We start from the raw sequence: 25,743 nt of genomic DNA on the forward strand, positions 1-25,743 counted from the left end.
AGTAAAGGATTGCAAGGAATCCAAGGCTAACTAGAGTTTGAGTGCCATAATATGTTCCACCCTAACATACAGTGTATAATTTAACAACAAAAGTTCATGTTTCCCTGAGCAGTGCCTAGAATTACAGGATTCAAACAATTACTTCTGTAAAACAACAGTGACAAACTTGTGATGTTGTTTATTCCATCAGCATTCGCTTTATGATTCTCATCGCCAGAATAGTTATGAAACAGAGCGACCTTAATCAAAGTCATTGTTCTGGTGCCTTTCGGTAAATCCAAGTGTGCCAAATTATCTTTACAATCTAAATTGGCTTTCAAAGTAGCTATTAATGGTGAATATCACTATAAAAATTAAATCCAAGTATCTCAAAATATGGTGCATAAAGAGTGGTATGGATTGTAATTTTTATGCATCTCAAACCCAATTGTCATCTTGTTAGTATTGTCGAATCAATTACAAGAAAATCTCCGGAACTAGAAAATCTTTTGTAATAGTCATTGGATATTGCACCCTCCTGAATCTGGTCCACGACGGACGTTACCAAAGGCAGAGAGTTCTAAGAGGTCCATGTCTCTTCCTATATTTGACAAATGGATGGAGATTTTTAACAAGTTGCAATGGAAATTTTTAATCTAACAGAAAAAACCTTTGGTACCTGAAACTCTACAGTACGCACTCTTCTGTATAAGTTCAGATTTGGATACCTCCATCTTGTTCCCCTTGGATCTATTGACAGTTGCCTGTAGATAAGAAATTTAAACTATTTCGGCAATATTTATGATGGAGGAATCCATAGCAGGCATAAATGATAGTTATTCGTTAGGATAACATAATGAAAATTTATTCAGAGGATATAAAAGCATCTTTAGCAACAACTATTAGAAAATTCATGATTTCTTTCTTTAGTGCCCCACGGGGTAGCCGAGTTGGTACACGGATGAGGATCCAATGGGTCTCGGGTTCAAATCACGGCAGCATCAGTGGAGTTACCCCATGCAGGCGATCCCCTCACCTAGCAAGCCGCTGCCAAAAGACCCTCCGTGATTTACCTTCCTTCCTAGGATGAGCGTAATCACTTTTTGCTCCAATGATTTCTGTCTTTAGTGTTAAATATGTTGTGTACTAGTCTACGGAAGAAACCTTTAAAAGAGTATAATTATACAACAAAGTACTTGAAAGATAAGTACAAAAGCTTACTAACTATGAATTGATATTCAGAAATTATACTTGATGATCAGCAAATAATATCTTGCAAGCAACAAAATATTTGCATTAGCATGGCAATTTACTATAGCTCTTGGAGTAAAATAGGATGGCTAGAATTTCTGAATTTTTTTTGTTTTACTTTGGAAGTTCACAAAAGTAATATCACAATATTTCTATAACTAGATATCCATCCCCTTGGATTAATATATGTGAACTAGCCAAGATTGTACTCTAATAATTAGTAATCTTGTTTTTGCCTTCCCAACTAAAATAAAAACTTATGAAATCTTACAAAAGAACAAATAACTTAAAGTATACAAGATGAAACATGGAAAAACAATAGCATTAAAATGAATAACAATATGATGGAATAAGTCATAAAGAAGAGCCTCATTTTCCATACAACATTCAAGAGAGACGAGGCACATGCTGAGAGAACAAATTAGACGTACCTGTAAAACTTGGCAATTGTCCAATGTGCTTTTTCCACCCTGTTATTTTCTATCATTAGTGAAAAATTCAATTCCTAATGTTCAATATAACATGGTTGAATTTAGATATAGGTTGTTCAACTGAGTATTTTCAAACAAAGAATAAACACAAAACTGCTGACATAAATTATTATCTGCAACAATTAATTTAGCAGCAAAGAGAGATCTTCATAAGATGAAGCTACTTTAGTTCAAGCCTCAAAAATTGTCCAAGTCAAAGATTCAGGACATGAATTTAATGGTATCCGGAGCATCACCAATTCGAAATTCAATCTTTGTAGTCATGCAGAAAAAGGATCTTAGAACTTTCCAAAAAAAAAAAAACAAAATGATCCAAAGTCCAAATTTAGCAGTCTGACATATCACCAGTAGAAGACTAGCATTGTGGAGTTTTAGTCACAAAGCATATTAAATCCAAAATAGTGAAACAGAGCATTTAGCTAAGATTGTTTTTGACAAGTTCCAAGTTTTGAAAGGTATTCAGTGTGAACTAATTAATTGTAATGGATTTCATGGACAACACTACCATGGAAGGTTAGTGGTTTTGCCAAAATTGGTTAGGTACAGGTGAACTAATGAATTGTAACTGAAACAGCAAAAAAAAATGCTTAACTGAAGAATCCAGATTATGCCTACAATTCTTGAAAAATGAAGAGAATAACTCCTTGTCCCATCAATACTAGGAAAAACACAAAAACTTTCTCATACCAATGGTCCTGACTCAAAAACTTGACCCATATAATGCTGTTGTGGATGCATTCCCAGCTGAGAAGAAAATTAGATGCACTTCTGGCGTAGCACATTAGCAGTTCACATGTGGATCTTTATTCAGAAATGAAAGTTTTTCAATTCCCATTGATAATTGTATTTCAAGGCATAGCTTAGTAATACTAACAAGCTACTCTCCTTTAGCATTTTTCTACCGTGGATTCTACTACTTGGTTTCAAAGTAATTACAGGATTTTCTACACCTCTTCCCGACCCTCATCCTCCTCCTCAAGTTGCTTTGGTTTCTCTCTGAACTCTCCCTTCTCTCTTTTTTTCTCACACGAAGGTTGTTGGAATATTGTAACATAACTAGGGGTATTATTGTAATTATACTATATATTCTCTTCTATATAAGTCAATAACTTTGTGATGTCTAATACACGGATTTCTCTTCTTAACAAGGTATCAGAGCCAAAACCCTAATTTCCTGCGTTGTCGTTCCTCTCTCGCGCACGCACAGTGTCGTTCGCCGCAAAGCAGCAGTCCTTCTCCTCCGACATTCTTCGCACGCAGACATGTCGTTGCTGTTCTGCAGCTGTCGTTCCTCGCACGCAGAACAGGCATCACCGCTCTGTTGTCCTTGCGTGCACTGCCGTCACCGAGGATCAGCGACACCCTAGTTCTCTCTTCCTCCTGTCAATTTCGAAATCTAACACAATAGCTCGGACGAAGCAGACGGCGAGAAAATCCACCGGAGGGAAGGCCCCACGCAAACAACTCACGACCAAGGCAGCTCGCAAATCAACGCCTGCCACCGGCGGTGTGAAGAAGCCCCATTGATTCCGCCCTGTCACGGTGGCGGTGCGAGAGATCCGCAAGTACCAGAAGAGCACAGAGCTTCTGATCCGCAAGCTCCCGTTCCAGGGTCTTGTCCGTGAGATTGCCCAAGACTTCAAGGCGAACCTCCGGTTCCAGAGCTCTGCCATACCAACACTCCTTTGCTTGCGACCCCATCTCCGGCCTCCTCGAGAAGACAACTTCACGCCTCCTAGTTTTCCCTCTCGCGCGCATGTTCACGTCTCGCGAGGCGGCTTGAAGACGTGAATCCATGCACCAGCCACATCCTGTTCACCGAAGACTCGGGTGCAATCACAACCCTCGTCTTCTCCGACAGTCAGGAGCCTTTCTTCACAGTTCTTTCCAAACTAATCAATGGCTACATCCGACGTCCCAAAGCCAGATACCTCAATCTTTACTAACCACATCACTACACTCCCCCATAGCAACAAAACACGGAGGTTGCTCCATGTAGACTTCCTTGAGCAGATCACCATGTAAGAATACATTTTTGATATCCAACTAATAAAGAGGCCAATGGCGAATCGTAGCAATTGACAGGAATAAGCGTACAGAAGACATCTTGGCAACAGGAGAAAAAGTGTCCCTATAATCCAATCCGAAGATTTGAGTATAGCCTTTAGCGACGAGACGCGCCTTAAGTCTGTCAACCATACCGTCTAGACCAACCTTCACCGTATACACCCATCGACAACCAACAACTGACTTCCCAGGTGGTAGAGGAACGAGATCCCAAGTCCCACTACTCTGTAAAGCACAAATTTCATCGAGCATAGACTGTTTCTATCCTAGATGGGCAAATGCATCACCTACAATCTTTGGAAGAGAAACATACGACAAGGAAGAAAGACAAGAATAATAAGAAGGAGAAAGACGATGATAACTCAAAGAAACATAGTGAGGAGAAGGATTACGAGTGGAACGCATACCCTTTCGAAGTACAATGAGAATATCAGAGTCAGGAGATGGGACCGAAGGAAACGGCGAAGGACTTGGCTCCAAAGATATGTCCACGGCAGTGTCAGTGTTGGGCGGCGGCAAAACAGGATGAGAACGACGCTGATAAACCTACAAAGGAGGAGACGAGGCTGGGAATGATAGAAGCTCCATCGGAGAACAAAAGATAGTCACTGGTGCAGGTGGAGAGGGAGAAACCTCAAATTGGGAAGCAGGAGGTCCAAAAAATGAAACTGAATCAAAGAATGTGACATCAGCAGAGATGAAGTACCGACGAAAAGTAGGGGAATAACACTTATACCCTTTCTGAGACCATGGGCACCCAAGGAAAACACACTTATGAGACCGAGGAGAGAGTTTATCAATGCCAGGATCATGATCATGAGCAAAACATATAGAACCAAAGACCCGAGGTGGTAAACGATGAAGAGGATGATGAGGGTAGAGGATATGATGAGGTATTTTACCCTGGAGAGTGGAGGAAGGCATGCAATTGATGAGATAATACGCAGTAAGTACGACATCACGCCAAAACTGATGAGGAACATGAGAATGGAGAAGAAGAGTTTGGGTGGTCTCAAAGAGATGACGATTCTTGCGTTCTGCATGTTGGAATGTATACTAAAAGCCTATCTTTTTGTATAAATATTTACTTAGAAATAAGAATCATATTGGGCAAATATCTACATTTATAAGTTAAGTGTAGTTGTTCGATTAATTTATATTGTAGATAACATGGTGTGTGGTATCATACACAGAAGATCATGTTATCAATTCTTTATAAATTATAAACAGTAGCTCACGACTGAGATGGAAAGGAACAAACCATTGGAATAGTCATAGTGTAATTAGGTATTAGTTTATCTTGACTGATAAATTACACTATTACACTCTGAGTGTATTGAGCAGGACCAGGTAAGTTCTTTTTATACTGACTTAATAAAAGAACAAGACCTTAGTTATTATAGAAATGTGTGCTCTTAATCCTAATATAATAACAAACACATATATTTAGTATTTATTTCTTTGACTTATCAAAGGGTGAGATTTAGCTCGATAAATCAATAGGCCCGATAAGTTGGGAAATGATATTACTTATAGTGTGTGTTGTTGATTATAGAAGGAAACTGTGTCCTAGTAATCTAGGTTGATAATGCCCCCAAGAGAAGCTCATAAGGATTGTCATGTTAAATCCTGCAGGTGGACTTAGTCCGACACGACAATAAGGTTGAGTGGTACTACTCTTGGACTAAGATATTAATTAAAATGAGTTGTCAGTAACTCAATTAATTAGTGGACATCCGACATCTTAAACACAAGGAGATTAACACACTCATGATAAGAAGGAGCCCAAAATGTAATTTGAGATTGGTGCGGTAGTTTAATAATAATTCTTTAGTGGAATGAATTATTATTGATAAAATTAAATTGGGTGTTTGGGGTGAACACAGGAAGCTTAATTTCATCGGGAGACCAAAACCAATTCCTCCTCTCGGTCCCTATCGTAGCCTCTTATTAATAAAGTATTATACCCACCTATACCCACCTTTATACTCATCCTAAGGTGGCCGGCCAAGCAAGCTTGGAACCCAAGCTTGGGCCGGCCAAGCAAATAGGATGAGCCAAGTTGTGTGGCCGGCCCTAGCTTGAATCCAAGCTTGGTGTGGCCGGCCACATTAAATTAAAAAGGATTTTATTTTTTAAATCTTTCTTATGTGGATACCATGGTTTTAAAAGAGAGTTTAAAATTTAAATCTTTCCTTTCATAGCTTTCTACAAAAGATTAAGTGAAAGGTCTGATATCTTTCCTTATTTGTAGTTAAAAGGAAGATTTTAATTTTTGATAAAACTTTCCTTTTATGAAACCATCCTCATGATTTTAAAAGAGAGTTTTAAAATTAAATCTTTCCTTTTATAGTTTCTACACAAGATTAAGAAAAGATTTGATATCTTTCCTTATTTGTAGATTGAAAGAAAGATTTTAATTTTTGATAAAACTTTCCTTTTATGAAACCATGTTCATGATTTTAAAAGAGAGTTTTAAAATTAAATTTTTCCTATTATAGTTTCTACAAAAGATTAAGAAAAGATGTGATATCTTTCCTTATTTGTAGATTGAGAGGAAGATTTTAATTTTAAAGATAACTTTTCTTTTTGAAAATCATCCACATGTTTTAATAGAGAGATTTTAATTTATAAAATTTCCTTTTATAACCAACCATGAAGGGGAAAATTAATAGAGAAATTTTTATTTTAAAAATTTCCGGAAACAAATTAGGAAGTTTTAATTCTTGTGATTAAAACTTTCCTTGCTTGGAGAATTAGAGGTGGCCGACCATTTTAATAAAAGAAAAGGAAATTATTTTTTATCAATTAAATTTTCCTTTTCATGGCAAAAAAAATAAGGAAATTTTTATTAAAACTTTCCTTATTTGCCAAGACCAAGGATTATAAAAGAGAGGGAGGAGGTGCCTTCACAATAAGAACTCTCTTCTATTCCTCTCCTCTCTTCCTTGGTGTGGCCGGCCCTCTTATTCTCCCTTTTCCTTTTTCTTTCTTCTCCTTGGCCGAACCTCATCATCTCTTGGAGCTTGGAAGGTGGCCAGATCTTACTAGGAGAAGGAGGAAAAGGAGGCTTTATTTCTAGCATCCCTTAGAGTTTGGTGGTGGTGGCCGAGACTTGCTATCTCTTGGAGAAATTTGCTTGGCCGAAACTTGAAAGAAGGAAGAAGAAGGGCTTGGGTGGTTCTCGTCTTGGAAGATCGTCACCCACACGACGTCCGAGATAAGAAGAGGAATACGGTAGAAGATCAGGTTGTTGCATACAAAGAAAGGTATAACTAGTAATTATTTTCCGCATCATACTAGTTTTTCTTTGTATGAATTCCAAACACAGGAGGCTAGAGATTCTAGATGTTCGGATTTGTTTCAAATTTGTGTTTCTTTTATTTTTTTCGATCTTGTGATTCAATTGTTTTTTTGGTTAAACCTAGAGTTATATAAAGAAATTAAATATTGAATTTCGTTAAGAGGTTTTGTCGAGGCAGTGGTGGATGTTCCCATACCCAAGAAGACCAAGTGTCTCGCCATGTTTGACCTGGGAGCCGATTTCGGAAATAAATATTTAATTGAATTTGTAATATAAGTGGATTTAGATCTATAATGTTAAGTATCGTTTGCGATCCAAATCTAAACCTCTAAGAACAAATAAGTTAAATTTGGAATCAATAATGTTAAGTTCCGTTTGCGATTCCGAATTTAATTTCTAAAGAACACAATAGGTTGTTAGGAAAGGTTCAGGACTTGTACAAAAATTTTGTACAGGGAAACCGATACGATATTCCTAGGACCAACCAACACTGCAACCCTATTCTGTTGAGGGGTATGAGGGTAAGACATGCGATGCAGCAAACCATGAGATGCCAAGAAGGAATGAAACTGAGTAGAAAGATACTCGCGTGTATTATCACTTTGCAAAGTTCGAAGAGAAATATCAAACTGAGTTTTGATTTCATGAAAAAAAGATTGAAAAATAGAAAACAATTCTGAACGTTCCTTCATCAGATATAACTATGTACAATGGGAAAAATCGTCATAACAAAATATAGTGATCTCAATGTAGAAGAAACACGACTGTCGGACCCTAAACATCAGAATGAACCAAAGCAAAGGGAGGTCGTAGCCCAACTCACAGTGCAAGGAGAAAAAAAACTACGAACATGCTTACCTAACTAACACGACTCACAAGACAAAGACTCTAAGTGAGAAAGACTAGGATGTAATTGTTTCAACTTATCAAGACCTGGATATCCCAACTGAGCATGAATAAGAAGTGAAGATGCCACCGCCGAACCAACAAGAGAATTTCTCTTCTTAACAAAGGTCATGTAGCAAAAACTACCTTCAAAGACAAAATGATTGTGTCACTCCTCTTCCCTTGAATCCAAAGTATCCATCCACTATAGGAGATCCATATTGGTCCCACATCAATGCCCAGGGATATCCTTCGATTGTCCTTGGTAATGCTTGATGTTGGAACCATGAGAACCCATGCCTGCCTTAGATTTTCACCAATCTATCCCAAAACTTGGTAACATATCCAAGTGAACGCATGAATCAAGAAGTTTGTATCTCCACTTGGTGTAGTAATTTGGGATATGTCATACAAATCATGTCATAGAAAGGATATGTTATTTGTGTCAAAATAAAACTATATAACATAATAACAAAATTCATTATATATTTTTTTAAAGTAAGTTTACATATTTAAGTTTCACTAATACCTTCTATAAATTTGTATAACATAAAAAACTTAATAAATGGGTAAATCCCTTCACCCATTTACATATAGCCAGGTCATGACTTAATTTGGGTTTGAAACCGACAGTTTGATAGTATGGAACTGTCGGTTCAATGGTTTTGGTAGGTCGGGCTTTAACCTTAACCATCTAAGACGATTCACAATGCAAAACCACCAGTTCACAGTTTGTCACGGTTCAAAATTATTATATTAAAAAAAACTAAAATTATAAATTTATTACAAAAAAATATAAAGAAGAGTTTGCACTTATTTAAATTGTCTAAGATTCCCTTAGGATATAGGGAAATCAAAGCCCACATAGTTTCCTTACCGTTTTACCCTTTTACCTTATGAAGTGACATTGATACTCACTTCCATTTCCCGTTCCCGTAGTGTTCGTTCCTTCTATATCAATGTTTTCTACTTCGTTATTTGAAAGTTGCATTCTTTGAATTCTTGTTTCGGCTCTTGTCCAATCAAGTAATGCTTGAGCTTCCAAAGAGTCAGGTCACAAAGTAGATCGTCGTTCATCTAATATATTATTTCCAGCACTAAACATTTGTTCTACAGTAACAGTTGACACTGGATAAGATAAATTTTTTTTTTTATGATGGAGAGGATGGGAAACTTTGAATCTTTGGGAGCACCATCGTAGAATATCGAAATCCAACTCGCTATTTACTAAAATCAAAAGAAGTCGTAAAATAATTCTCTGGAACTTAAGGATTCTTATGGATGCTTTATTCGTTCTTTTGATAAAAATTGTGTTTTTGTAACTTTTAAATTACTACTACTAGTAAAGGGGAGCCTTGGCGCAACGGTAAAGTTGTTGCCATGTGACCAAAAGGTCACGGGTTCGAATCCTAGAAACAGCCTCTTGCAAAAAGCAAGGTAAGGCTGCGTACAATGGATCCTTCCCCGGGACCTCGCATTGCGAGAGCTTCGTGCATTGGGCTGCCCTTTTTTTTTAAAAAAAAATTACTACTACTAGTACTAATATTTTGTGTTTCAAATATATTAGTTTCTAATCTATATTTTATACTGGCATTATGTACAATATTAATAGAACCAGGAGAAGAAAAATCTTTAAATTAAATTAAAACATCATAATACAAAGCTAATATTTCTCGTAAAACTTCTAATTTAAATCTAGGGTCTAAAGCAAATGCAACTGAATAAATTTTAGGAATATAAAAAAAAAATTCATTTTGCTTTCATTATTAATACACAAGAAAATAAAAAATTAATTCGTACTATGTTCATTTAAAATTAACACTATACTACTAAAATTCACCATAACTAAATGAGTAGGAAAATAAACATTGAAAAGTTGTGAAAATAAATATATATTAGTATTATTGGTATTTTGTGTGGAAAATAAACATAATAATTCTTTGTATCGACATGAATCTTATAATAATTAATATATTAAATTCCAATGTATTGATACATCACGTGAAAAATTTTTAGGTCTCATTTTATTACTTTTATAAAATCTACCCATTGTTTCATTTTAGTAGAATGCGACCATAAATAAAAAAATATCATTTCTAATTGGTTCAATATGATTTTATAAAAATTGTAGTCCATCTTTAACACGAATTTAAAATATGACATACGCAATGAAAATGAAAAAATAAATCAAATAATAAGTTGACATATAAATTTAAGGTCTTCAATACTAGTAGTATTAGAACTAGCATTATCAAATGATATTGAAAATATTTTAGAAGTTAATCCATATTCTTTTAAAATTAAACATAATAATTGAGAGATGTTGTGAGCATTGTATGATTCATCAAAAACTCTATAAGCTAAAATGTTTTTGAATTTTCCAAGAGTTATCAATCCAATGGCAAGTCACACACATATAGTGTTTGTCAATGATCACTACAAATATTAGAACATAAAGAAACTTTATTATTTAACAAAATTCTTCAATTAATTTTTTCCCCTTGCTTTACTAATATTTTAATTGTACGAGTAAGTGTTGTTCAAAGAACACGTTTAATAGATGAATTACGTGATTGTCGACAAAAATCTTCAAAAGTGCATTTAAACTCGAAACTAAAAGAAAAATATTCTCAAACAAATCTAGCTAACAATTCTTTTAATTTATTATAAATACATAAATAAACCAAAATCGGCACCTCCACTAGTCGAGAAAAATCTGGATAATTGCATTTGAGAACGTTCAATTCCATATTCCGTTGGGTGCTTCGTTTCGACATGTCATTTCAATGACTCATACTCACCACCTGCTTGGAATTTGTAGAAGGCTTTACAATACTTACATTTTGCAAGCAATTCTCCAAACGGAGGGTGACCTTCTCAAAATGTTAAGTAAAAATAGATGATTTTAAAGAAAAAGCATCTCGAACCTTAGAAGTATTGCTATCAGTACTTCCTTGTGTTGAGTGTCGATTTTGCTTGATCTCATCATCGGAAAATTGAAAATCGTGATCCTCATTCAAATTAACTATTTCCTTGACCCTCCAAGATCGAGATGATGAACCGCCTCCTTCTATTATAATTGTAGAATTGAAGTCGAAAGCGTGTAGAAGTGAAGTCGAAAGCAATTGAGATTTAGGAATTGAGAATGAGAGTAGAGAAGGTGTGGAAATGATGAAATGAGCTTCTTATTTATAGAATTGGGAGAGTAACAAACACTGAAAAAAGGAAGTACTATAATTGATAAAAAACGATCAAATATTTTCAACCATTAAAAAAATATTAAAAAAACCACCCACCCCCTCTCAACGGTCAGAACCGTTGGTTCCAATGGTCGGAAATGCTATAAAAAAAACCGATGATTAACTTCCGGTTCGCCAATTAGTTGGGCCTCTGAACTGTAAACAACACGATCCTTGTTAGGCTTTAGGACCTGATCCGTGGGCAGGTCTAGTCATAACCTTCCACTTTCAGATATTAGTTTTGTTAATCATATTTCAAATTCATTTCGCGTCGAGTTGAATCGTCTTATCATGTCATATTCAATATTGTCATGTCCTTAGTCAAATTAAATGACAAACAACAAGGACGAGAACACCTTCAAAGTGAAACTCAACTTAGTTAGAGATCAACTCATTTCAATTGACAAACAAAGCTATATACATCATTATCAAACTTGATGGGGGGCAAATTATAACTAATGGTCTTATTGAATGAAATTTTTTAAAAGGAAAAGATCAATGGTGTTGTGTAGCCAGTGAAAGTAAATGTCCTATAAAAGACAAAAAAAACGTTGATAACGGAAAATCAATAACAAATAATGACCTAAATCACTAGCATTGTCACTCCTGCCATAAGCATACAACTCAATAAATTTGAACCCAAAAAGGAAATATGAAATTTTTTCTTGCTAAAAGGTACAATCAAATTATTTTTTCCTTCCAATATAAATTAGAAATGGGTATTCATAGCACGAAGCAACAACTCAGACAATTTATCTTTGAGTTCCTTTCAAAATGTCTATTATTTGAGATCGATTGGCACTCATTGAGCCAAATGGATAAACAATGTAGAAAATGTTATTAATAACATGAATCTTGATTGATCAAATTCCAGATGACCCTTCAAAATGCTGTTGAGTTAGTACGTGCTTTTATCCTCTATAGGTTGATGATACTCTTCCAGAATTGCTTGTAGAATAAACTCGAAAAACAATCTTTAAGAAACCATCTGACTCCATTCTTGCAACATATGAAACATGGTATCTTTCTTACATTAAATGTCATAGCTGAAAAAAATATAGGCATCTTGCTTAGGTTCATCCCTTCAAAAATAGACCTCAGCATGAATGTGCCCTTGTGATGCATGATTGTGAGGGTGGTTTGAGAGCTGATTGAGGAGTTTACCTCACTTGTAGAGGATTAAACTCCAATCCTTTGTACGTTTGATTTGCTGCTTGAGAGTTTTACCTCTCAAAGCAGATTTATACATGTACCTATTTTCCATGAAAAATAGACCTCAGCATCAATCTTCCACAGAAGTTCCAGGAATGAAGATAACCATTTTACTAATTGGTACCTTGATTCTAAAGCATCAAACCACATTAATTCCCTTTCCTTCTCCTTTAAATATATTCCCAACATTCAAAATGTTAATAGAAACATTATAACTGCCACTTTCTATAGAAATTATACAGACTCCACCTTAGGATGTTCCCAATGTTTTCTCAACTTCTCCACTTTATATAAACCTCTTATCTATAGGTCAATTTGTTGCATGGTCTAACTGTACTTTACCTCTTCGAAATATATTGTGCAAGAATTCATGCATAGACTTGGATTTATGTTCCTTGTTGAAAAACTCTATTTCTTAGGCCTCTAGTATATTGTCTGCTGCTTGCTCAACTAGTGATTTGTCCCTTTCACATTGGCATCAACATGTTGCTCATGTTTCTCTCTCTAAACCTTTTCCTTTTAATTACTAAAGATGTTTTGGAAACCATGTCTTCGATAAAAAATAAATATCACTTTACTAATTGCAAGGTAGCAAAACCTCCTGATGAGACTCTTGATAACATTCGTTCCACTAAGACAGTATCTCAATCGACAAACTCATGGTAGTTCTCCATCTTATCTTCAAGACTATTATTGTCATTTAACTGGACTTCATTACTAAAATGAACACAAAGTTTCAAAGAAGTAGCATTAATTCGACAAGGACAAATGAATATGAATGAAGAACCATCCTTACAAAATACAGGTACTTGGGAACTTGCGCCATTACCTCTTGGCAAAGCAACTATAGGGAGGAAATGGATTACAAAATGAAGACAAATTTAGATGGCCTCTGTTGAAAGATACAAGCAGGACTTTGTGCCAATAGGTTTACACAAGACTATGAGAGAGACACCTGCTCTCATTGCTTGAATGACATCTATTCAGACTCTAACAGTTATTGCTTATCTCAAGATTGGCCATTATTTCAACTTGATGCCAAGAATGACTTTCTTCCCAGAGACCTTCCAAAAGAAGTCTATATGACAACACCGACACATTTACAACATACACCTAAACTAGTTTGCAAACTTCAATAGTGCTACATGAATTGAAACAAGCTACTTGAGGTTGGATTGAGAAGTTTCAAACTGTTATCATTAATTCTGCATTTTGAAAAAGTCAACATGATTATGCTCTTTTCATTCACATCTCCCTTGGTCATATAATGCTTCTCCTTCTCTCTATGTCGATGTCACTGGCAGGATTTGAAAGGCATATTTCAGAGAGCCTCTGAAATGAAACTTAGTAAATTGTGTTACTTCTTGGCATAAAGGTAACCTATGTCAGGTATCTTAATCAAAGTCTTTCACATTAAATTCTCTAACCATAAAATTGCAGAAATTGCCTCTTGAAATGAGTGCCAAGCTTCAAAACATTGGGGGAAAGCTCCTACCAAATCCTGCAACGTATTGTCAGCTAGTTGGAGGTATTCAACAACCTAACCATAGCATGCTTAGACATTAGTCATAGAGTTCAAGTGGTAAGCCAATTCATGGTGGAACCATCTATTCCTCATTGTGTTGTTGTCCTTTGTATTCCTCAGTCATATTAAAGGCACAATTCAGAAAGAAATTCTTTTCAAGCCATCAGAACTTGGTTCTTCAAGAATATACTGACGCTGTACAACAATAACAACAACAACAACAACAACAACCAAATCTTATCCCACTAGGTGGAGTCGGCTATAAAAGGGCAGCCCGGTGCATGAAGCTCCCGCCATACGGGGTCCCGAGGAAGGATCCATTGTACACAGTCTTACCCTACTTTTTGCAAGAGGCTGTTTCCAGGATTCAAACCCGTGACCTTTTGGTCACATGAGAACTATATCATCATCTATACTTAAATAAATTTTATCTTGTTTTATTGTTGCTAACCAAATCTTTTTTGGTCTTCCTCTTCCTCATTTGATATGTGTGTTTGTCAAAGTTTTACATCGCCTAACTAGAACATTTATTGGTCGTCTAAGTATATGTCGTACCATCTTAAACGTGTCTCTCGATGTTTTTCCTCAATAGATGCGACTTTCTCTTTAATGCTCTCATTTCTTATTTTGTCCATCCTCGTATGTCCACACTTCCACCTTAACATCCTCATATCTGCAACTCTCATCTTCTGCTCATGTGCTCGAGTCATAGCCCAACATTCAGATCCATATAACATAGCAGGTCTAATTGCGGTTTTATAGAACTTATCTTTAAGTTTTAGAGATATTTTACGGTCACATAAAACACTTGACGCTCCCCTCCTATCTTTCTCAACCATTTCAACCATTTTGCTTATATTCTATGTAAGACATCTTTCTCAATACTTCCATCATTTTACAAAAATGATCCTAAATATTTAAATCTCTTGATTCCGGGCAACTCGTCCTCTCCTATCTTAACAATTATCTCATTACTTCTAATATTGCTAAACTTAAATTCCATATATTCTGTCTTTAATCTACTAAGCTTAAAACATTTCCCTTCTAGTGTTTCCAGCCAAGATTCTAGTTTAGCATTTACTCCTTGTGTTTTATCTACCAAATAATATCATCTACAAACAACATGCACCACGGTACTATGTCTTAAATGTGCGCAGTGAGTTCGTTTATAATTAGTGTAAAAAGATAGAGACTTAGAGCTGATCCATGATGTAACCCTATCATTATTGGAAATACTTCAGTTACTCCACCTCAAGTCTTTACTCTGGTTGTTATATCCTCGTACATATCCTTAATTAGTTCAATATATGTTACGCTAACACCTCTCTTTTCTAGAATTCTCGATATAATTTCTCTTGGGATTCTATCATAAGCTTTTTCTAAGTCAATGAATATCATGTGTAGATCTTATTTTTGCTCCTGATATTTTTCAATTAATTGTCTAAGATGATGTATAGTTTTTATTATCGACTTTCTAGGCATGAACCCAAATTGATTTTCGATCATTGTGGTCTCCTTTCTTAATCTCTTTTCTATTATTTTTTCCTAAAGTTTCGTGGTATGACTCATTAGTTTAATACCCCTATAATTTGCACAATTTTGTACATCCCCCTTGTTCTTATATAAGAAAATAGAGTACTTATCTTCCATTAATCAGACATTTTTTTCATTTTCAATATCATGTTAAATAATTTTGTAAGTCATTCAATACCTTGTTTCCCTAAGCACTTTCATACCTTCATCGGAATATCATCTAGTCCAACGGCTTCTTCATTGTGCATCTCATTTAAAATTTATTCTACTTCTGAAGTTTGAATTATACGATAAAAATTAAAATTTCTATACTCATTTGACCTACTTAAATTACTTAAGTTAAGTTGGTCACCTAAACCTTCGTTAAAAAGTTGATGAAAATACTTCTTCCACCACTCTTTATTTCTCCATCATTTACTAATACCCTATTATATTCATCTTTAATATATTTTATTTAGATAAGATCTCTTGTTTTCCTTTCTCTCACTTTAGCTATTCTATAAATGTCTCTTACCTTTTCTTTTGTATCCAATTTTTGATATAATCATTCAAAAGTTTCATTATTTGCTTCACTCACTACTTTCTTAGCTTCTTTCTTGACTATTGTATATTTTTTTTAAGTTTTCCTCATTTTTACAAATATATAATTTCTTATAAGCTATTCGTTTTCCTTCACTTTCTTTTATACTTTCTCATTCCACCACCAAGATTCCTTACTTAGTGGTGCATGCCCCCTTCGACTCACCGAGTACACTCTTAGCTACTATTTTCAACTTTGATATCATCTTATCCCATATTGTATTAGAGTCATCGTATTTTTCATATAATGTTTGTACATCTACCTTCTCCTTAAATATATTTTGCTTCCCATCCTTTAACTTCCGCCACTTAATTCTAGGAGTCGTATATATTTTCTTTCTATTGATACTATGTTTGAGACGTATATCCAACACTACTAATCTATGTTGGGTAGTTAAGCTTTCTCTAGAGATGACTTTGCAATCTTTACAAATCTTTCTATCCTTCTTCCTAAGCATAAGAAAGTCAATTTGCGATTTGTTATTCCCACTTTTGAATGTGACTAAGTGTTCTTCTCTTCTCTTAAAAAACGTATTAACTAATATAAAGTCATATGCTATCGCAAAATCTAATATAATTTTCTCTTCCTCATTTCTCGTTCCAAACCCATAACTCCCATATACCCTCTCATATTTCTCATTTTTCACTCCGACATGTCCATTTAGATCACCTCCTATTAAAATCATTTCATTTGGTGAAATATTTTGTAATATTTCATCCCAGTCATCCCAAAACCTTAATTTGGTAGTTTCATCTAATCTTACTTGTGGTGCATATATACTAATTATATTCATAGTTTCTTTTGCCACTATTATCTTAAGGGCTATAATTCTATCATCTTTTTTAACTACTCCTATAACTTCATCTTTTAACGAACTATCTACAATAATACTCACTCTATTTGTTGCTTTACTCTTTCCAATGTGTCATAACTTAAAACTCGAGTTCTCTATCATCTTTACCTTCTCGTTTACCCATTTTGTCTCTTGTACACACAAAATACTAATTCTTCTCCTAATCATCATATCTACTACCTCCATTGATTTACCGATGAGAGTTCCTATATTCCATATTCCAAATATTAAATTCTTAGTTTTCCTATCATATTTGTTCTTATCCAACCTATGGTGTGAGAAAAGACAGAAAAAACCAATTATCTCTTGGTCAAGCTCTGAGCAGAATATCATGCTCTTACTTATGCTTTTGCTGAAAAAATATGGTTTAAACTTTAAAGCATGACTTACTGAGATATATGTATACATATTACTTCTTCCACAACAAAAGTACAATTATTTCATGAAATAATAATAAACCTTCTAAGATTAATTATCAATTCACTTGACATCATTACCAATAAAAATAATTGGCCCCTCTTACACCCCATCTCAGGAACAAGTAGTCAATCTTCTTACCAAGACACACCAACAAACATCTCCGGTATCTAGAGTTCAAATTGAATTCACTATAGGTATCTCCATTTTAAGAAGGTGTTAGTAGAAAATATTCCTACCTTATTTATCCTTTTCATATGAGCTAAGGCATATCTTTCCCTTTCATAACAGATAAGGCATCAACATATTCCTATTTTCTTTCCTTATTTGCTAAAAATTCATTTCCCTTTAAGTATTTTCCATTTCACGGTGAAGATATTCTTTTTATCTTGTATGTTCAAACCAGTACAAATATTAGTTGTAGATTAGAGCAACACGAGTAAATTTTGCATCTTCTATTGAAAGGCTCATCCCCAATTACACCTCTGGGCATAGATGAGCAATGCTGCACTAAAAAAAAAAAGGGCAGCCCGGTGCACGAAGCTCCCGCCATGCGAGGTCCCAGTGAAGGATCCATTGTACGCAACCTTACCCTACTTTTTGCAAAAGGCTGTTTCCAGGATTCGAACCTGTGACCTTTTGGTCATATGAAAACAAATTTACCGTTACGCCAAGACTCCCCTTCCAATGCTGCACTAAAGGATAAGATAAATAGCCTCCGCTTCATTTATAATTTTGTTTCTTTTTCTTTCTGACCCATTTTGATGATATTTATTTACTGATTTTACAGAATAGTTATTTGTTTAATTTTTATGCCACATATAATGCATACAACACCTACCTTAATTTTTTTTTATGTTCCACCCATTTCCTCTTGTCATGAATCTGATGTTCCAAAGACAAATATAAACATTCAAAAGATGAACATTTGCTCTTGTGAAGAGATCTGATTAACAGAAGAAGACAAGTTATTAACAGTGCAAGTGATTGCAATCATCATCGACAACGTGAAAGTCTAGAGTATAACATTGAAGACACACCTCTTGAAATGATCATAAATTGTAGGCACACCTCTTGAAATGATTATAAATTGACACCCCTTGAAATGAATGGAAAGATTCATAAAACTGAGGGCAATCTCTTATGAGATTGATAACTAGTTGGAGAACTAAACAGCCTTATCATAACACACTCAACATGTGTCAGCAATTAATGTGGTAAGCCAATTTATGGATCCTCATTGGTTGTCCTTTGTATTCTTTGGTATATTAAAGACACAATTCAAAAAGGAATTCTTTTCAAATAGTCAAAACTTTTTCTTCAAGCATATTCTGATGTTGATCAGGTTGGAGATGTCAATGATCATAAATCTACTATTGATTTATGTGTTTCTTAAGCTCCTCTAATTTCTTAATCTAGAAAGAAACAACCTGTTGAAACAAAGAGAGATAGAAAGAAAGCATAAAGAGAAAAGTAAAGAGAAGACAATCGCTTCATTAATTATTGTCATAGGCTAACAAACCTATTTATATGGATTATCAAAGTAATATATAAAAAATACTATGATAAATATGGTAATAACAAATATAGAAATAAGGGTAAATATGGTTGAGATTGTAGTACAAATATGGTAAATCATTAGTAATTAAAATCAATTTCTGATTATTATTTAGACTGCTATCTTTATCTTCATGACCCTTGACAAACTCAACGAGCTGATGTTAAACGTTGAGTTTGGTTATCAATATATTGAAACATCTTCTCCGACTGGATAGTCAATCAAATCTTCTAGAGCAATGACCACCAGTATGACCAATGATATAACAGATATGATATGTTTCTGAATTTTGCTTTTGATGGAAGAGGACAACTAGAAGAAGATGAGGAGCAGATGTTGAAAGGTTGGAACAGATCTATCGTTGGAAGAAAGAGTAAAGAAAGAAGGCTACAACTTTTGGTGGCTGAATATACCAAGCAAAACTTAGGAAAAAAGTTTGCTACTGACCGACTAGAAGATGGCTAAAAAGAGACAACACTTGATGTGTGTTGAGTAAAGCTTAGGAAAAAAGTTTGTTATTGCAACTAGAAGATGACAAAAAAGAGACAATACTTGATGGAGGAAAGACAACTGCAAAACGACTGTTATTGGAGAGAAGAGTAAAGAGGAGGGATTAAGGTTTGCTATTGTGAAGAAAGGCAAAAGGCTCCCAGTGGTGTCGGGTTGCTAATAACGGTGTCCGTTGTTGTGGATGTCTTGGCTGGAAAAGGGCAATGAAAATTGGGGGGTTGTTACTGCTACTGACATTGCTGAGAAGAGAGGAAAAGAAAGATAAGAAGGAAAGGACGCTGGTGGATGGAGAGAAGAGATGCCAAAGGCACGGGAGATTCAGAATTTTTAACCCTCTCCATGAGCGTGACATGGCCAGTCTGTGGAGCTCTTAGACTGCCCCGTGTTTGGGGCGTAGAATTGGGCATGGGGGCCAACAAGGAGAGCAAGACCCTAACATCGATGCCACCTTGCTGACACATTGAGATTGAAGCCCCTGAATATGTAGTTGTCCTACCGGGAAGAGTATGTGAACTCCACGTTTCTGAATTTCACATTCCTGATCACGCTCTCTAGAGCTTCTCCCTTCAAGCTACCGGAGTCAATTTTTATCTCTCGTCAAATCACCTCCATGATCCGCTCGCCAACGGAGCTCACCTCGGAGAAGTAACTTCATGTTGGAAAGCCCTGAGCTGAGTGCCAGGACACCGATGATGATGGAGGCGCTAACAGGGAAGATGGTGCCACCCTTGCCACAATTATACATAAAGAGGCAGCCATCAAACTAGACCATGAAAGCCATGATGGCGAATGTGATGTCATTGTTGTCGATGGTGAGGCCCTTTGAGAGACCTTGACAGCGGCCGAGAGTCATCAAGTATGACAGAGATGAATCTGTTAGCAATCAACTTGCCTTCATACCAGAAATCAAGAGCCCATGTGTAAGTCATTGGGCTCTAGGAGAAAGCTAGCCCGGTGCTGGCCAACCACGATTGCAGGATGCATTCCCGACTGGCTCAGCTTGAGCCTCCTCGAACATGCGCAAAATGCATTCTTGGGAGGAGAAGACGGTGATGGTGCGTTGATTAGCGACAGTGTCCGCAGCGAACTTGTTGTTATTGGTCTAGCTCTTGACAGCCTTGATGGAAAGGCGCATGAGGAGGACACAGCAGGCGTAGAAGCAGAGGATGATGATGGGTTGGATGACGATCATGATGAGGGCAAGTCACTAGGCAAGGATGAGCTTCATGGTACAAGCGATGGCGACCGCAGAGGCAGTTTGGATGATGAGGACCATCCGGTATCCAACGAGGGAGCAGACGACATTGGCATCATTGGCGAGGCAGGCGCAGACGGTGCTGGTGGAGTTCTATAGCCCACCTCGAAAGTGAGGATCTTGGACAGCATCTGAAGGTAGACAATGGACATGCTTGGTGAGGTACTCACCCATGGCGCCAAAGATGTAGTGCTCCTCGATGTTGATAAAGGAGAGGAAGGAGAGGGCAAGGAAGACAAGTGCATAGGTCCTTGTCTTCTTCTTGTTCTCATCGTGGTCTTTGAGGAAGAAAATAGAGACCATGCTGCCGAGAGAGGCTGGAATGTGCTGAACACAGTGGCACTCGTGTTGCCAAATATTCAGCTGCAGTCGCCGCCGAAAGGATGACACGGTGGCTTTGGCTTCTTGGGGTTGTAGTTGGTGTTATCTTCTGGCGTCGCTTAGCCGGAGCTATTGGGTACGACAATGGAGAAGTGACGGTTCATGCTATTGTTGATGCTCAATTGCGCGGTGCCAGAGGTGGTCTCTGTATCACGGAGGTGGGTGATGTTCTGTCCTAGCGGTGGCTACTAAAGGCGGTTGGTCTTTGCAGATGAAAATAAGAAGCAACCCGTCATCACAGATCCTTTTGATGCAGCTGACAGAAGGAAAAGAGTTGGTCCTCCATGACCCAGTTGTTGTGATAGAGGTTGCAAGAGGAGCTCCAAACCTCCCTGACCCTAAAACCCAGCTATTGTGAAAGAGGTGGCAGGAGGAGTTCAAGTGCCTGGGTAGTGACCCAGGTGTAATACTTGAAAGAAGTGTGTTTAAGCGCACGCCTTTTGAAATGTTAAGGTGCGCTTAGGTTGTGACTTCCCTCACTTTATTGAAGTGCAAAAAAAAAAAACCAAACCATACATTTAATTACCTTTTAAATTAATTAGGTTAAATGCATGCGACACATTTTTCTAGCGTGACTCTTCCTCTACTCAAGAAAATGAACATCAACCTTTAATTAGGACACATTTTTCTTGTGTGATTCTTCCTCCCTCCTAGAAAATGAGCATCAAGCTTTAATTAGGTTGCATGCGTGCGACATATTTTTCTGCCATGATTCTTCGTCTCCGCTAGAAAATAAACATCAACCTCGCTACAAACTTATTTCTCTCTTCATGACTCTTCAATATTTTAAGTTTGTTTTGGCTTTAATTTGAAGTTTGATTTTAATTATGAAGATAAACTATTTCAATATTTGAATGTTAGTAAATTTTATATTTACATTATTGTTTAATAGTTTATGGATTATAAATTTGTTAGTCTTATATATGTTTGAATTGTATAAATTTATACCTAAAGCATCTTACTTCGGTAAGATGTGCACCTCACCTTGTGTTTAATGCCTCAGGTCTCATAGCAACTATGTGCTTTTGGGTGCCTCACACCTTAAATAACTATGCTCCGAACCTCCCTAACCCAACTATTGTGATAGAGGTAGCAAGAGGAGCTCCTAACCTCCTTAACCCAGTTACTACAGGAGGAACTCCGAACCTCCATGACCCAGTTACTACAGGAGGAACTCTTCCTCCTAACCTCCGTGACCCAGCTTCTGCAAGAGGCGGTTTACACACGGCCAGCGTTGGACCCCATCTCGGCCTTCATCCTCACCTCGGCAAGGTTGACCTTGGCCTGGTTGGCTGCCTCCTACTGCATCTTGTGGCCGAGGTAGGAGAAGTATTAGTGGCCTTTGACGTCGACGAGCTGGTTGACGTTGGCGTTGTAGATGACTAAACCGAACTGGTTGAGCGTAAGTTGCACCTTCTTGAACACTTCCTGCTTGAATGTGTTGGCCCCTTTGAAGATCTCTTCCATGGTCATGGAGGCAGTGAGAACCCTCGTCTCCCCCTTAATGACTCCTTGGACGAGATCTTTTTGTAGGGCGCGATGAGGCCGGCGTAGAGGATGAGGCTCTCGACGTCGTCGATGCGATGGCCAATGTTGAAGACGACGAGGAGGATAAAAGGGAGTTTCTCAGAGCTCATCACTTCCACTTGGGAAGTGTAGTTGACTTGAGAGACGTTGAAGCTAGCACCAGCTTGGTCGAGGAACATTGATGCCTTCTTTGCCAAACGGATGTCATTGATGCCCTAGCTGGTGATGGCTAGGTACTCCGATGCATTCACCACCTTGAACGAGATGATCACCATTGTGACCACCTTGAAGAAGAAGATGGTTTATCTTACTTGATTTGGGAAGGAGGCAAGCGTGGAAGGTTCCATCGACGAGTGGCAGGACGTATGGGCATACGTCGACACAGTGAAGCAATAGGAACCATGTCTCGTTCTCCACATTGTGGCCGAGGTAGCTAGTCCACTAGGTGGTCCACCACACCTTGAACCAGAAGATGCCCATGAAGCGAATGTCGAGGAGGCAGCTTAGCGGCACCACATGGCGGGTCTTGGCGGTGTTACTGGAGAAGCCAACGAAGCAGCCACTGCCACTGCCACCACCAAAGGACGACACGAGGGTGACATTGGAAAAGACATCAAGAAGGAAAGTGTGGACGTGCACGGCGAGGTTGCGCCCCTTAAGACCGAAAGTAAAGGCCTATTGATTCTCGTTGGCAACGAGGACTTCACCGGCGGTGTCAGAGCTCTAATGCCATGTTGAAATAAAGAGAGATAGAAATAAAGAGAAAAGTAAAGAGAAGACAATTGCTTCATTAATTATTGTTGTAGGCTAACAAGTCTATTTATACATATTATCAAAATAATATATAAAAAATACTATGATAAATATGGTAATAACAAATATAGAAATAAGGGTAAATATAGTTGAGATTGTCATCCACATATGATAAGTCATTAGTAATTGAAATCAATTTCTGATTATTATTTGGACTACTATCTTTATCTTCATTACAGCCAATGGTCACTCAATGAAGCATTGCAATATCATTCTCTTGCTTGCTCCTTTGCTGAAATAATATGGTTTCGAGCATTATTAATCTAGGTGTCCATATTACTTTTTCCAATCTCCTATACAGTGACAACAAAAGTGTGTTTCAAATTGAGCACAATGATATATTTCATGAAACAATAAATCACATTGAGATTGATTGTCATTTCATTCAATATCACTATAAAAAAAAAGGTAATTGGTCTCTCTTACATACCATCCAGGGAAGAAGTGGCCGATTTTCTTACCGAGACTTATGCTAAGGAATGTCTTACTTGTCTAGAGTTCAAACTAAAACTACTCAGGGCACCTCCAATTTGAGAGAGGTGTTAATAGGAAATATTCCTATTTTTTCCTTCTACATCAGCTGAAGAATCTCTTTCTATTTCATAACAAATGAAGCATTTAGCCCTCGGGGCAACGGTGTAGTGGTCAGGCCCTCCAACGATAGACCAAACATTTGGAGTTCGAGACTTAGCTACAGCGCATTGTGGGGAATTTTTTCCTCCAGTAGGTAACAAACCCGAGAACACTGACTGTTAGGATGAGCCTCGACGAGCGCTTCCCGATCTACCCTAGTGGTTGATTGTAAACTTTCGTAGAGTCGGACCGGTCACTCAACCGAAGGCCTTGGATACTTGGTGCTAACTAAAAAAATAATAGATAAAGTATAATCCTATTTTCATTCTTTATTGCTTATAATTCTGTATTACTTCTTATTTCGGTGTGGAAATATTATATTGGTTGCTGATGGACTGAGCAATACATGTAAATCATTGCACATTCTATTGAAAGGCTCATCCCCAGTTGTATCTTCAGGCATAAATTTGTATTACCTTGTGCAAAAGTTTGACATTTTACCTTAAGATAGATAAAGTTGCACTGCCAGTTCATTTCTAATTTGTGTGCGTGTCTAATTTTACATGAAATTTATTCTTTGACTTTACAGCAGAATTATTTATCTTAATTTAGGCCATAGAAATAATACATACAGTCTCTACCTTAATTTTTGATGAATGCATGTCCCTGACATCTATATTTCTCAAGGAAAAAAATAAAAATGATCCCATCCATTTGCTCTTGTCGTGAATCATATATTCCGAGGAAGAATATAGGCATTCAAAAATTGAAAAATTTTGCTGAGGAAGAGATCTGATTAACAGCACAAGAGAAGCTTTTTAAGAGTGTAAGTGATTGCAATCAGGACGTAAAAATATAGAGTATTAACATTCAATGAAGAATAGGATTGACTTAGCATCAAATAAAGCAGCCGAATAGAGAGGATCGAAGTCGCACCTTTGAGTAGGGGATAATGTGATCATAGTCGTGGCAGAGACATCCTGGACAACCTACGAGCTTCCGAAAGACGATATTTCCCAGAGCGTCGTGGCGCCACCGATCGGGGTCACGCCCCTTCACCTTCTCCGCCTTGTCCCAGCACTGCTGCTTGACTCCATACGGGAAGCTCCTTGGGTTCGTCAAGAACGAACCGAATCCACCATCTAAGATATCCCTGGATTCGGCCTGATCTCCTTCCTCGACCAAGAAGCCCGATGGGGCATCAAGAAAGCGGGAGACTGAGGCTCGGGATGAGGTTCGGCGCGAGAAGGAGCGGGGAATCGGTTCAACTCCTGACGAATCAACGGAACCTAGGCTGTCGGTAGATGCGGCATGTCTCCGGCTGCTCGCCGTCGGCTTCCTCCGACTCATCTGGGCTGCTGCGCTCCGCACCGTAGCAAGGGGATGAGAGTGGAACGACAAAAAACCAGGGGACCCGAATTTTAATGGAAGCAGAAAAATCCTGTGGGAGGATCCTCAGTCCATGTTTTTTACTAGGAGATGGTCCCTTTTCAGATTCACCCTCCAATTTAAGTTATAATTTGGATCGGGTGAACGGTCGGATGGCCGGACGTCAAACGGGCAGCCTAATATTATTTTTATTGCATGTGTTTTTTGATTTAAAATTAATCAGATAATTAAGTCAATAAAAATAATATTAAAATTGAATATATTAGCATTACTTATAAATTTTATATTATAATGTTACACGTTGGGGTGTGACATGTAATTTTAAAATAATATTTATTTTATCTTGATAATTAAAAAAATATTAATAATCAAAATATAATCTACAATTTAAAATTATCAAT

The 25,743-nt window shown here is 37.1% G+C and overlaps 1 protein-coding gene across 1 annotated transcript; it reads right to left on the reverse strand.

Annotated features, from left to right (window-relative positions):
• Positions 1–240: 240 nt before the first annotated feature.
• Positions 241–25,399, reverse strand: LOC122005657. Its single transcript, XM_042560774.1, has 4 exons — positions 24,890–25,399; positions 1,662–1,700; positions 659–743; positions 241–580 (listed from the first exon to the last, which is right to left on the reverse strand). Exons 1-4 carry the CDS (start codon positions 25,301–25,303, stop codon positions 498–500), a joined length of 621 nt encoding a protein of 206 aa, XP_042416708.1. The 5' UTR covers positions 25,304–25,399; the 3' UTR covers positions 241–497.
• Positions 25,400–25,743: the final 344 nt, after the last annotated feature.

The sequence above is a fragment of the Zingiber officinale genome, chromosome 7B (assembly GCF_018446385.1).
Source record: "Zingiber officinale cultivar Zhangliang chromosome 7B, Zo_v1.1, whole genome shotgun sequence".
Classification (NCBI taxonomy): Eukaryota; Viridiplantae; Streptophyta; class Magnoliopsida; order Zingiberales; family Zingiberaceae; genus Zingiber; species Zingiber officinale.

Coding starts and splice junctions, on each gene's coding strand:
- LOC122005657 (XM_042560774.1), bottom strand. CDS start 25,303: ATGAGTCGGAGGAAGCCGACGGCGAGCAGCCGGAGACATGCCGCATCT. Junction 1,701..24,889: donor ACATTATCCCCTACTCAAAG/GTGCGACTTCGA, acceptor AGAAAATAACAG/GGTGGAAAAAGCACATTGGA. Junction 744..1,661: donor ACAATTGCCAAGTTTTACAG/GTACGTCTAATT, acceptor TCTTATCTACAG/GCAACTGTCAATAGATCCAA.